The sequence below is a fragment of the Tenrec ecaudatus genome, chromosome 15 (genome assembly GCF_050624435.1).
Source record: "Tenrec ecaudatus isolate mTenEca1 chromosome 15, mTenEca1.hap1, whole genome shotgun sequence".
Taxonomy (NCBI): Eukaryota; Metazoa; Chordata; class Mammalia; order Afrosoricida; family Tenrecidae; genus Tenrec; species Tenrec ecaudatus.
This window is the reverse complement of record NC_134544.1, coordinates 23,143,760-23,158,898: the sequence shown is the minus strand read 5'-3', so window position 1 is coordinate 23,158,898 and position 15,139 is coordinate 23,143,760. Positions and strand designations below refer to the sequence as shown.

General features: G+C 38.2%; 1 protein-coding gene across 1 annotated transcript in view; it reads left to right on the top strand.

Moving 5' to 3' along the window:
* DCC (DCC netrin 1 receptor) overlaps positions 1 to 15,139 on the top strand; it is an 824,140-nt gene that overhangs the window by 627,533 nt on the left and 181,468 nt on the right. Inside the window, exon 14 of the mRNA XM_075533227.1 lies at positions 11,334 to 11,528. Coding sequence (XP_075389342.1) covers positions 11,334 to 11,528 — 195 coding nt within the window. The remainder of the gene's footprint in view (positions 1 to 11,333; positions 11,529 to 15,139) is intronic.

Below are 15,139 nucleotides of genomic sequence, written 5' to 3'. Positions count from 1 at the left end.
GATGTCCAATGTTCACGTGCATACGAGGCAATGGACAATAGCACGGCAGTACCTTAGTCCTCAAAGTAACTTTTCAACAGTTTAAGAGGGTTCGTGCAGCATGGGCCTAATCAAATAGACTGTCTAACAGGACATAAACTGCAGTAATATTTCTAAGTACATCAGAAGAAATACTTTAAGTGGCATTCTACAATGAAAGACTACATTAAATGCTGGTTAAACTATTACCAATTATTTGATAGTATAGCATATAAATTATTTTCCTTCTCCCAGGTAAAACTAATTGAGTGTAGGTGAGTCTCATGATGGAATTGGAGAAGAACTTATTACTTTGTGTGTAATTCAAAAATTGGAAAGATTATAGCTGTTTTAAAGGATTGTGGTAGTTCCTTTTGGTTAGTTTCTGTGTTAGTCTGAATACTTTAGAGAAAGAAATCCACAGAAACTCATGTTTAAGAGAGAGCTTTATATAAAGGTTAAGTGCACATCAAGAAAATATCCCAACCCAGTGCTACCCAATCCCACAAGTCCAACATTAACCCATTAACGCATATCTGACACCAATCCACAAAGTCCTCCTCCATCTCACAAAACACACACCATGAAGCTGAATGCAGAAGGAAAACCAAATCAGTGAGCGCGTATCCGAGTTTGCATCCAGGTAGGTCCATTGAGGTTTGCATCCGAGTAGGTCCATGTGACTTCTCCTTGGGGATGTCTTGCAGGAAGTGAGTCTTGCAAGCTGAAGCAGGGAACTGGCTAAGGCAGCTGCACCCTGGTCCGACCATCAGAGAGCAAGAAACCTGAGAACTCAAAAGGCTCACCGAGCCATTTATCTCTCCGCCCTTCAATTAACCCCACATGCGCTTTTTGGCCAGGTTGGCACAATAAACTACGATAGCTCAGTTTCCAATATAAAAAAGATGGAGGGTCCCACCATAAACCATTTTCTGCATTTCCCTGATTATAGGTTGAGCTCATAAGGTCTCATGCTTTTTCATATTGATTGTATTTCTCTCTCAATATTCTTCAGTTTAGAACTAGAACCACTCGCTGTCCTCCATGGAAACCAGAAACCTCCTCATAGTCTTTGGCTCCTCCATTTGCCTCCCTAACAATCTACGTTCCATTACCCAGCCTGTAACTCCTCCCTGTATGACACATCTTTTGCCCGTGCCTTCTTCTCCATTCTCACCACCATGCTTTATATGTGATGCTCATTATTTGTCATCTCAAAATAGTTTCTAACTGCTTTTTTTGATACCACTTGTGCCTCCTTTTGTCCAAACTATAATCTTGACAGAATAATTTTCCTCAGTAGATATGAAGGTGACATTTTCCTACTCAGTATCATTTTTGTGTCCTCAGTATCCAGTCTGATAAACCAGCATATCTTTATATTGTCTTTTCTTCCCACTAGGTGAACACCTCTGCTTAAGTGTCTTCTCACTTGTATTTCACACCTTCTTTGTCCTTTGAAACTCAGTGGATATTTTACTTCCAGGAAGCTGCTCTGTAGCATTGTAATAATGGCTGTGCTTTTTAATTTTTCACTTGAAATTTTCATTGTTTTGTAGAGTACTTGCTGGTAGTTGGCTATTCATAAAATTTTCAACAGATTGTAAATATATAAATATACTTAGTTAGGTTACACTAATATAATTTTCTTAAGTATATCTCCCCTAAATTTAGAGACCATTACTGGAATAAATTTGCACATTCAACATTAATGACTGAAAACCAGAGATGGTGTGGGATGACATCAAAGATATCATATATGAAGAAAGCAAAAGGTCGTTTGAAAGAAGAAAAGGCAAAAATGGGTATCTGGAAAGATTCTGGAAACAGAACTGAAGAGAAGATTTCAAAGAGTGATCAAGCAAGACAAATATTATAATGAAATGTGAAGATGGCTGGATTTGAGAACAACATGATCGGATTTCTTAAACTAATAGATTCAAAGAAAAACTCAAGTTCTGAGTTGTAATATTGAAGGATTCTTTGGCACAATATTTCTCTCACACCTTAAAGGTTATCAGGAGAGAATTAATACCTAAAATGGAGGTTAATAAGGAAGAGGAAGGCCCTCCATGAGACAGATAAATACAGTGGCTGCAAGAATGGTTTTAATTATAGGAAGATTGGGAGAAAGGCTGGGAGAACTACTTCATTCTTTTGTACATACAGCCGCCATGAATCAAAATCAACTCAGCAGCACCTACCAACAACAACAAAACAATATGGGCCCAATATTTAATAGTTCCAAAAGTCTAACAAGAAGGTGGAAGATACGCAGAGTCAGCATATCCGAGAATTGGAGACATTCAATCATTTCAAGAAATAGCATATGATCAAGAAAGGATGCTATTTAAGAAAGAAATCCAAACTGCACTGTAATTATTTGTGAAAAACTGAGCTCCAATAAATGATAATATGCTAAATGAGATGTTTTACTATGCATTCAATAATAGAAGTGCTTACTCATCAATACAAAAAAAATAGTTATGAAATAGCTACCTGTCTGTCTTAGTTGGATTTTATGTCATATTGGCTGGGCTGGGATTCTCAGTGGATTAGCAGTTCTGATTTGGCAATCCTCTATGGTGTGACCTAAAACAATGGAATCAACTCTACAATGGGATCTCCTGTGACTAGCTAATCAGTGGCAAAATGATGAGAGGGGAATACAACCCTCAGTTCTTAGCCTTGATGTAATTGAAAGGGTGTTTCCTCAGGGTGTGGCCCACTTCCTATGCAAGTGGATGATGTGAAAAAGGTTGTTTGGTTTTTGCTGGGTCTGGATTCAGAATCTGGCTCATTCACCTCCAATTCTTTACTCTTGAGGGAAAAGCCTGCTATTTTACCTGTCCCTTTGACCTGCCATCCTTGGATTAATATGCTCTCCGATCACAAGCCAGACCCTGTCCTTGGACTCATCCTCTACAGCGATCACCAACTTGTGGTGTTCCTGCCTATCTTGGGTTCATCAACCTCCCAAGCTACATGAGTCAGAAAACATTTCCAGCTTAACATCTGAGCACAAACTTGGAACCTGTCTGATTTTGGACAGGAATTGCCTGCATATACAACTGCGTGATCAATTTTCTGGTATAAATTCTTTTACTTTTCCATCCATAAAATCATCACTGTTTTTGCTGTTGTGGAAAACCCAGCCAAGGGCACTGGCCAATTGAATTGAAAAACTTTGTATATATGACTATTTCAAATAATGATTAAATTATCAAGCAATATTATTAATATCACATGTGAGTATTGTTATACTGAAGATAATTTAAAAATGGTTGTATTCGGTAGCACATCAATAAAAAAGCTGCCAGAAATGCAAAGTTTGTCTTACAAGAGGGTATAAAACAGGGATGTCATAGATGACATCAAACAGATCTTGGCTCAAAGCAGAAAATATACAAATGCACTCCACTGTGCAGATGATAACAACTGACGGACGACACTGAGAAGAATGGGATTTCCAAAACTCTTATCTTGTATGTGGCCCAAGATGCAGTCATTCTAACAGACAAAGGGATATTGCATTCTTTCAAATCAGAAAAGGGTGTTTCTGCATTGTATACTTTCACTTATTTATTCTGTATGCTGAGCAAATAATCCTGAGCAAAGCTAGAGTATATGAAGAAGCATATGACATCATGTTTGGAGACCGATTCCTGAACAACTCTTGATATGCAGATGACACTTGCATACCTAAAGTGAAGAGGACTTGGTGGAAATCAAAGTCTACAACCTTTCATCTGGATGCTACCTTAACATAAGGAAAGCCCAAATCCTCATAGCTGGACCAATACATAGCATGGTGATAAGCAAACAAAAAATGAAGATGTCAGAGATTTCATTTACTCAGATCCACAGTTAACATTCATTCAAGAAATCAAACAAAGGGGGTAAAGGACATTTATAGAGGTCTAAATCCAGGCATGTACATATGTAAATATATTTATACCTAATGATAGGGAAATAGATCTATGTACTTATATTTGTATGTTAGGTATTAAGGTAGCATATGGATATTGGGCCTTGAGTCATGTACTTCCTCAATGCAAGAACACCTTGTTGTAATAATCCAGCACTCTGTGATGCTTACCTTCCCAACATGACTGCTGAAGACAAAATGGATACATAAGCAAATGTGCTAAAGAAAGCTGATGGTGCCAATTATCAAAAGATATAGCATCTAGGATCTTAAAGGCTTGAAGATAAACAAGCAGCCATCTAGCTGAAAGGAACAAAGCCCACATGGAAGAAGTACCCAGCCTGTGTGATCAGGAGGTGTCGATGGGATCAGGCAACAAAGATCCAGAATAAAAAATCATATCAATGAGAATGAGGAGGAGTGCAAAGTAGAGACCCAAAGCCCATCTGTTGACAATTCGCCATCCCCTTACAGAAGGGTCTCAGGGAAGAGACGAGCCAATCAAGGAGCAGTATAGCACTGATGAATCATACAACTTTCCTCTAGTTCAACCGTTCTCAACCTGTGGGGCATAACCCATTGGGGGTCAAACAACCCTTTCACAGGGGTCACCCGATTCATAACTGTAGCAAAATTATAGTTAGGAAGTAGTAATGAAAATAATTTTATGATTGGGTGGGGTGGGGGGGAGTCACCACAACTTGAAGAACTGTATTAAAGGTACATGGCATTAGGAAGGTTGAGAACTGAGAACCACTGCTCTAGTTCTTTAATGCTTCCTCCCCCCAACTAGCATGACCTCAGTTCTACCTTACAAATCTGACAAAACCAGAACATGTATACTGCTATAGCTAAGAGCTGGAAAAACAGGGAATCCAAAACAGATCAACCCCTCAAGACCAATCATGAGAATAGAGATACTGGGAGGGAAAGGGGAAGGTGAGGGAAGAAAGAGGGAATCATTCACATGATCAACATATAAACTCCCCACCCCACCCAGGGAGACGAACAACAGAAAAGTGGGTGAAGGGAGACAGTGAACTATGTAAGATATGAAAATAATAATAATTTATCAAGGGTTCATGAAGGAGGGAGGGTAGAGGAGGGAGGAGAAAAATGAGGAGCTGATATCAGGGGCTCAAGTAGAAAGAAAATGTTTTGAACATGATGATGGCAACATATGTTCAAAAGTGCTTCACACAGTAAATGTATGTATAGATTGCGATAAGAGCTGTATAAGCCCCCGATAAAATGATTTAAACAAAAAAAAAAAGAAAGAAATTAAACAAAGTAGTTCATTGTGAAAAACAATGATACCACCTTGAGGACTAAGGTGTGCCTGACCCACGCATGATCATTTCAATGGCGTCACTTGCATGAGAAATATAGACAGTGACTAAGGGAAATGGAACACTTGACGCCTTGGAATTAATGGTGTTGGCAAGGACTGTTGACTCTACCATGCAATGCCAGAAGTAGGAGCACATCTGTCTTTAAAGAAGTACAATCAGCATGCTCTGTAAAAGCAAAAATTGTAAGACTTTGCTCCACCTACCTCTCAGAAATCTCCCCAATTTTGAAGAGCAAGCCCACTTCTAGCACTGCTATAAATCAGCATCAACTGAATGACAGTGTTTGTTTGTTTGGTTTGGTAGTGACCCTATAAGACAGAGAACTTCTCCATAAGAATTCTTAAGCTGTCGATCTTTATGGAAGGAGGTGGACACATCTTCCTTCTGTGGTGGTGGGTTCAAATCACTGAGTTTTTGGTTAGCAGCCTAATTCTTAATCCACTCGGCCATGAGGGCTGTTTAGTATGAGGAATTCATATCTCAAATGTCACCTGACCTAACGGAATCCCCTTGTGAGTCTTCATCTCTTATCTTCTCTATACGTCACCCACCCACTTTTCCAAACCCTATTATCTACATGCTCCCATTGTTTTTCTTCTTTCAAAACCTCCCAACCTATCATTCTATTGATGATATTTCATCAAATTCTAAAATCAAAAGCAAAAACCAAAAAAACCACTCCCTGCCATCAAGTCAGTTCTGATGCATAACAGCTCTATAGGACAGAGTCGAACTTCCCATATGGGTTTCTAATATTGTAACTTCATGAAAGACCATCATCTTTCTCCCAAGAAGGAGCTGGTGGTTTATAAGTGCTGACTTTGTGGTTAGAGGCCCTGGGGGTGTGCAGTGGTTACTCACTGGACTGCTGACCACCACGGGAGCTCTGAGAAAGAACAATGTGTCTTTCTAGTCCGACAAATCTACCCTCTCGGAAAGACATGGGGCATTTCCTCTGTGTCTCACAGGGTCACTGTGAATCAGAATGGTCGTGAGGGCAGTGAGCTTGCCTTTCTATCTCTTTCCTTCTTTCTTCCACCTTGTGCTCATCAGCCCAACGCAGGACACCAAGAGGCCTCCTCCTAAATACCCCAATGTATTTGCCTTATTTCATCTTCACAACTACCAGACAGATATTTATGTATATGTTTTTATAGTCTCCCATCTTTCTCTTTGTTCTTTACCCCAAACTCTTTTCAATTAGACAAAGTGATCTTTTAAAAACATCTATCAGGGAACTTATTGCAGGGATCTACATATAACCTCCTCCCTGGAGAACGGACAACAGAAAAGTGGTGAAGGGAGACTTCAAACAGTGTAAGATATGATAAAATAATAATAATTTATAAATTATCAAGGGTTCATGAGGAAGAGGGAAGTGGGCAGACAGGGGGAAAATGAGGAGCTGATGGTAGGGGCTTAAGTGGAGAGCAAATGTTTTGAGAATGATGAAGGCAACGAATGTACAAATGTGCTTTACACAATTGATGTATGTACGGATTGTGATAAGAGTTGTATGAGCCCCCAATAAAATGATTTTTTAAAAATCAACAACATAACAAAAAAAAACATCTGTCAGGTCATGGAGCTGATGATTCAATGTGGACTCCTTGTATTTAGAATAAACTCTAAATCCCACACTTTACTTGGTTCACCTTGTTTAAAGGGTCTCTGGAGTGGTCCATTCTTCATCTTCTTCTGTTGTCTCCTTACCTCCCTCGTACCCTGCAGGCACAGCGAATGGCTTCGGTTTCTCCCAGGACTAAGATCAGTCCATCCCCAGGGTGATGCTGAGATCGTTCCCTCTCTTATCAAGCTTCTGAGAGAGTTTCCCAATGAATCAGTTGCTATCCTTTTGGTCCCAGCACTTATCAAAATCCCACAATTTCATACTTTACTTATATCCTGTTTTAACTACACTTCCACCCCCCCTCACAGATCCATTCACACCATATCCCCAGTGCCGAAACGTGCCTAGCATGTAGATCAGCGGTTCTCAGCCTTCCTAATGCCGAGACCCTTTCATACAGCTCCTCATGCTGTGGGGATCCTCCAAACATAAAATTATTTTCATTGCTATTTCCAAACTATAATTTGGTACTGTTATGAATCGGGTGACCCCTGTGAAAGGGCCATTGGAACCCCAAAGGGTTCATGACCCACAGGTTGAGAACCGCTGACGTAGGAGATACACAGTAATTGTTGAAATGTCACGGGGATTGATCCAACAATTTTCTAGTGTGCTATCTGAGGACAGTACCGGGACATTAATGGAAGCTGTAATCATCTCTCCAAAACTAATATATGGTCTTTAGAACCTAATAAAACTGACCGAATCCATATTTCCAACGTAAAATCAAGAATGACAGTTGACCTAGCTATCTTGATAATTCAAACTCCACTAGTCATTTTGGGCCTAATTAATTTGGATAGTTTTAGCAAAATGTGTTCTTTGGTTTCAAATTATCTCGATAATTGTCCTGAGCCTTGTGCTTTTTGTGTATGTAATCATTGCCCTAGAGATACTTATAAATCCTGCGTGCACTTCAGAGCAGCCGATTTCAGTGTCAATCCCCAAACAAGGGTGCTCCTGTACTTCCACAGCAAATTTTCTAAATTGATATTTTATAGTTCATTCCTCTAATAACCACTTTCATGGCCCATAAGGTCATCTGTATTAGAGAACGCTCACTCAGGTAGCATCGCGGTAAAATTGCCATTTGTTTTTGCATTAAGGAGTGAGTGGGTACCGATGAATGAGCTATTCTACATTACGAAGGATCTCCTAACACAGTAATCTTTATTAGGAGGCCATGTATTATGCACGGTCTAGGTATAATATGAGAAGTCCTAGTAGTGCAGAGGTAAAAAATATGGAGCTATAACAAGAAGGTAAATGATTCAAACCTACCAGCTACCCCCAGGAGAAAAACCTCGCAGAACGCTTTGTAAAGGTTGCCAGCTTTGGAAACCTTCTGGGGTCACTCTCTGTCTTACATGTATCAGAATGAAGTCATCACCTGTGGGTTTGACCTAATACTGCCTGGGTAGGCATTCTTTCTTCTAACCCAGTGACCAGAGTCGAATGGTCCAAAAATCAAACCCACTGCTTCAAGTCAATTATGACGCATAGCCACCCCATATGAGTAGCTATGTCATAAGCATTCAAGCCGAGACTATCTATCTTTACTTCAGCAGACCGACCCATCTTTTTTCCTTGGAGTGGTTAATGGGTTTGAACTATCGAGTTTTCAGTTAGCATCCCCAGGCCTACCCTACACAGTCAGCAGGGTCTCCTTGATTAAATACCCATTAAACATTGAGATGGAGAAATGATATGTGTTCTTATGAATTAACATTACTATTTTTTAAATGTTAAACTTATTTGAAAGTTATGATGTAGGACTGAGACTATTTTTATGCAGGAAAGGATAAAGATAGATAAATCTTGAGTGCTAATAGCTCATTTTCCTCAAGAGCCAGTTTGTGCGCTCATTACCATGGTACCCTCAAGGCACTGATGGATTTTTCTCCCCTCTGACTTCTAACTTAACCACGTTGCAAGGGAGCTGCACTATTCTTTGCTGAAAAATGGGGAAATAGTTACTGTTCCGTAAGCATTTTAAACAATGTTTCCATTTATTCTAAAATATATGCAATATTGCCATTCATTATTATGTTTCCATATTTTTAAGTTGTAAACGTACCTCTTATTGAGTACAATTTCATCTGTTTTTGTCTGTTTTTTAAATATATATAAGGCTAGAAAGGTTATATTGTTCCAGCAGTTATTGCAAATGCTTCAAATGTGTTGAACAGAATTCGTTGTAGAGTACGTTATTCTAAGGACTCTATTAAACTTTCTTTGACTATAGGGTTGAAAAATATTGATCCCTTCTTTTCATCTTTCCTTAGGGTTATCATGTGAAATACTAAACTCATTGTGTTTCTGCTCTTATAGATTACATCCATACTTAAGTGTTGCTTTTTAGGATTTTCTGTTTGTTTGTTTGTTTGTTTGCTTGTTTGTTTTCAGTATATATGATACCACAGGCTTCCTCGGGATAGGTGAACCGTAGCATGTCCCCTTTCAGCTCAAAGGAGCATCTCTAGAATAATTGTTGATGCTGCCCCTTTGGCAGGCAGCATCTCTAGAAGAGCTGGTGATCAGGTAGCAGGTTGAAACACTTAAAGAAAAGACATGCTCCCATCCATCACCTGAGCTAGAAGTGTGCATGTCAAAGATGGAGAAAGTGGGGATGTGGCCTGCTTCCACTTTTGCTGTTACATTGAAGCAAAAAACTGTTTTTGCAAAATTACCTTTGACCATCAAATTCATTTGCATCATTTGCTCTGTGCCACCTTCAGAAAGTGTCCTTAGGACAAAAATAATGAACAGAAATAGTTTGAATAAGATTTAGATGACTGCTATGTTTTTTAGTTTTAGGAGTCTAAAGGGGTGTGTACTGGGTGGCTAAGCACAAGGTCAGAAGCTTGAACTCACCAGCTGCTCCCTGGGAGAAAGGCAAGCTTTCATTCTCACAGAGAGTTACAGTCGGAGAAACCCAGTGGGGCAGTTCTGTTCTGTCCTTATAGGGACACTGTGACTCAGAATCAACTCCCTAGCAGTTAGTTTGGCTTTTTGTTTGTTTGTTTGTTTTTGAGTAATTGTGAGACACTGTACCAGACACCTAACTGACTATTACAGTTGAAATGGGCACATTCTTTATTAGATCCTTGCCTCCTAGAAAACCTCCATGATTTCCAGCAAATAAGCTCCACATGTTGTATTAATGTGTCAATGTTTGCATTAATATATCAAAGTATTAATCATACTATATTATGACCCATTTCTACTTGTCTGTCTTCCCAATTAGGCTGTAAACTTCAAGGGTACAGGTAGTGTGTCCGCTTTATTCTTTCACACTGTAACCTAGACATCATAGCTACCTACTTGCATACTTCAAAAATAACAGACATACAATAAATATGTGTTCATTGAATAAAAGTAAGAAAAGGATCTCTCTTTCAGGGATGGATTCATGGGGCTGCGGCAATAATACTAAAATTAGAATGCCAATTTATAAATTTATAATACTAAGTATTTTTTAAAAGAAAATCTGAGTGCTGTGCACATTCTCTGGCATCATTGGAGAATGTATCCACTACTCATAAAGAGTGTACTTCTACTCATGATCTCATTAAAGCTTCTCAACACCTTGTCTTCTTCATCCTACCAGAGAGGGACTGGGGCTGAGCAAAGAGATGGGCTCGCTGCTTGGCTGCCTAAGAGTATCTAAAACCTCTCTAACATCCAGAGCTTAGCACCCAATCAATTTTTGATAGCATGCCCATTGAATTAGAAGAAAAACAAAGGAAAGTCATATCACTTTCTGAGGTCATACATACATAAATAGAAAAGGCTATAAGTAGACCAAAGTTGCCTTATACCAAACCCTGTGGGGCTTTAATTCACACCAGTCCCTCCTGTCACAATACATGCACCTTTCCCAGTGACAATGCGACTTGGGTGAAGCACCATCCGAATCAGACAAAGGGATCATGCCTGAAATTGGTTCCCCAAATAATTTTCCAAGAAAATTTGATATTTATTTTCAATTTTAATTAAATCAGAGTAAATAATCCTTGGGCAAGACAGTTTTTGACTTTACATTACCCATCTTTTATTCTTATATCTGCTTTGACATCATCCTTCACTAATGATGCATAATAAAAAATGCATGGAAACACACACACACAAACAAAGCAACTAAAGATGTATGCATAGTGGAAAAGTGCCTATGAAGGGAATTCAGTATCATCTTATACTTAAGAAATTCGACTAACGTCAAATTAAACATGGAAAGTATGTTACCTGCTGACACACGGAGGAGTTTAGGCAATAACTGATATGCTACTCAAACACCCATAGAATATGATATTATATTTTGCTGTAAAAGGCAGAGCTTGCATGCTACAGATTCTATTAAGAGATGTATTCATGATGTTTTGTTTTGTTTTGTTTTTCAACCTAGAGTCTCAGGTTCCTGACCAGCCGAGCTCTCTTCACGTGAGGCCCCAGACCAACTGCATTATCATGAGTTGGACCCCTCCCCTGAACCCAAACATTGTCGTGCGAGGATACATCATTGGTTATGGTGTTGGTAGTCCCTATGCAGAGACAGTACGTGTGGACAGTAAGCAGAGATATTATTCCATTGAGAGATTAGGTGAGTACCTGGTATTTATGATCATTCTGCTATTTAAGGAAATAATTTATTTAAAATTATTTTCTTCTTGGAACATTGTGCTTTGAGATTATGATGTCAATCTGTACCATACATTCCTTGTGAAAACAAATATTTGTATATATCCCCATCTTGAGATACAATATTTTACAGTTATGATGATAGTAAAATGTATATCTGAATGTTTTTCAGGCTGATGGGAAATGGTTTTTTGTATTGATTCTGTAGTAAATAAGCAGGGGTGTAAGTTGGAACTCATACTGTCATGATAAGGCTACATGAGTCTACTTGTCTGAGGCATGATTTTCAGTAACTTGGAAATCATGGAATTATGTCATTTGGCAAGTATGCGATGATGTCATTTGGCAGATACATAGTGATGCAGTCATCTTCTGTTTTGTAATCGCTTGTCATCATCCTCCAATTTTAGATAGCCCCTGATTTTACATAATGTCCTGGTCTTTGGAACATAATGGTTTATGCATTGGGCTGTAAATCACAAGGTTGACAGTTACAACCTACCAGCAGCTCCTTGGGAGGAAGATGATGCTTTCTGCTTTCATAAAGAGTTATAGAATCAGAATCCCATGAGTGGAGTTCTACTCTGTTCTATAGGGTTACTATACATTGAAATTGATTCAATGCAGTGATATATATAGTACCATATAGAGATGTTTTATATCTTTAAGGTCATATATATATCTTTAAACATATATATAAAAGGCTATGTATATGTATATTGAAACATATAAAAATGCATTTGATTTTTTTTTCTTCCCAGTGGGAGTGGGAATGACTGAACTTATTATTCCAACAAAAGAAAGTTAACATGTTTTCATCTTTTTGTTTACTAGGAAGATAGTCTGTTTTTCTTTAATCTTGAATTATTTAGTAATATTAATATCAAAGTCATATGCTTCTGCCCTAAGAAAACCCTCTCTCATAACTGCATTTTAGGTATTCAAATCTACATATATCTTCTTGTTAATCACTCAATAAATAAATAAATATCAGCTCCTTTGTCACATAGCACCTAAGGGATGGGGTGGCCAATATACATCATTGATTATTGTGATTCATAGGTATCAAAAATAAGTTAAAAACAACAAACAAAACAACTTACCTTTTCCTCCATGTGAATTATTAATTTATTGCTGTCCTGATAGATGGTCTATATTTACTTTATTTCCCTCTACTAATGATAAGATACACTCTTTCTTGAATTGCTTCAAACACTAATATGCAGCATATTTACTGGAAATCTCCAGAATTGGAGTAAGCCTGGCATGTAGGAATGATGTTCTCTCAGCTAGTCCTGAGTTTGAATGTGAAAGCGATCACAAATATTCTTTGGCGGTCATACCTCTACCAGGGGACTGTCTGTTTCCATTATTCAGCGCACATAGTCTCTGACAGTTGATCTTTATGCCACACTTAAAAACAGGAAAGAGGGACTCCAGAGGCAGTGCAGATGGGCTTCCCAGGCGAGAGAGTATGGTGCAAACTCATAATAAAGTCCTGTGTTGCAGTGTTCACCAAGTCCTTTGATAACGATGCTCTTCATTACAAAGAAACTCTCCAGGAATCTTCAATTCATGCAGCTTTTAGGAATTTGAGAGATTACCATTGCAAATTTCCTCAAATGCTTAGCAAGAAAAGAGAAAACTCCTCTGAGATGTTTTCAGGAACTAATAAGACTGTTCCAGGTATGATATTAACTTAATCATCACAAATTTACACTAAAAACTGACCTGAAAAGGGAAATATAATGACATGTGCATTTTTAAAGTTCTACTAGCTGATACCCTTTGAACATGAGTTTTATTTTAACAAAAAGAAAGCATGAAATCAAACAATTAGTCTTTTGTTTTTTTAATTAATTCATTGTTATGCAAACATACTGATTTGATACTATGAGCTCAAGGAGGAAGAAAATCTTTTGAAAGCGATGATAGCAACATATGTACAAATGTGCTTGACACAATGGATGGATGGATGGATGGATGGATGGATGGATGGATGGATGGATGGATTATGATAAGAGCTGTAAGAGCCCCCAATACAAAATGTAAGAAAAATAGTATGCACATATAAATAAAGCCTTCTTATTACCGTAGTGTACATCAACACTTCAAAAAATATAAATCAAAATAGACTGTGGATTATGTATTTTTATGAACTTGAATTGTGTCTTGTTCTAATTTGTCTACTTTATTTAAAAGTGAACTATTTCAAACAAATTTGTTTAATAGTTTAAGACTCCTTGTTTCTAAACCAAGGTAGCACGTTGCATTCATGGAATTATATCAAACGTATTTATTTACTGAAAGAAATATGAGTCGAAAATCTAAGTGATACTGACATTCAGTTCATTGAAAGATAAAATACAAACCCTCAGTTTCAATTCTAACAGAATACTGATTAGGAAATGCTGGTGGGAGAATTAAATTCATTCACCATGACCACTAGTTCCCCCCAAAAGAAGCAGGGAACATAAAGGTTACTCCATGAAACTGTTATTCAGACTGAATTGAGAAGAATGGATTTTATCATTTGTCCATTCATCCAATCATTTAGTGGTTGTTTAAAAACCTCAATGCCATCAAGTCCATTCTGACTCATCCTATTTCTGATTCTTAGTGACCCAGTCCTGCCCCTTCCTTACAGTTAGTTCTATGGTTGAGCCATTGTTGATGTCACTGGGTCACTAGCTAGTTATGGGTTTTCTTTCCCACTGACCTACTGACCTTCCTGCGGACCGTCCCCTGCTCTAAGGACTGGTCTCTCCTCACAGCAAAGTAAACGAGATGAAGTTCAGAATCCTCAATTCTAAGGAGCATTCTGACTGTACTTCATTCCAAGACAGGTTTTCTTGTTGTTTAAATATATATAGTTTACTGACTTCTCAGCCTATAGGCATTTTCAAGCAGTCGTTCAACACAGCTTCAATGTGCTCTATTAAAGATACATACTGTTCTATTTTTAACTCACCCCATGTTCTACTCCCTGCAGTCCAAGACATATGCATCGCCTTCACCTGGTGAATTTTCTAAAAAAAAGTGGATACTATTTTTGAATAGGAGGAGAAAAGACCTTCTCATTGCGATAGAAATCCTAAGCAACTCCAAACCTCTGTCTCTTCTTTCTGTTTTCACAACTGTGAGAATGCAGCCTTCTATTTTTATAATGTGTACTGGTAGCTGCAAAAACAAATAAAATGACAGATTATGTGAGCCTCTCATTCTACCCACATTACCTTCAATCAGTCAATCAGTCAAAAAGTTTGCTCCATCTTCCATGTTTTTCAAGAAAACATTTTATTTGGGTCAGAGCAACCCAGATCATACCCTTACTTCCCATGCCTGTTAGTGCTGACAGATAACTACTCATTGCATTTCCCAACTACTTCACAAAGGCCAGGCCTTTCCTCCTGCCTCTCCATTATGTTTAGTGTCAGGTGTCATCCAGTTGTATAAATGAAGGAAGAGAGCAAAGGCACTAAAGTCAACAGAAGAATCAGACCTGACTTTTTTTGTTTTGTTTTTTAATGAAAAAGGGTCAGATATTACAGTAAGTCACTCAGGTAGAGAAAT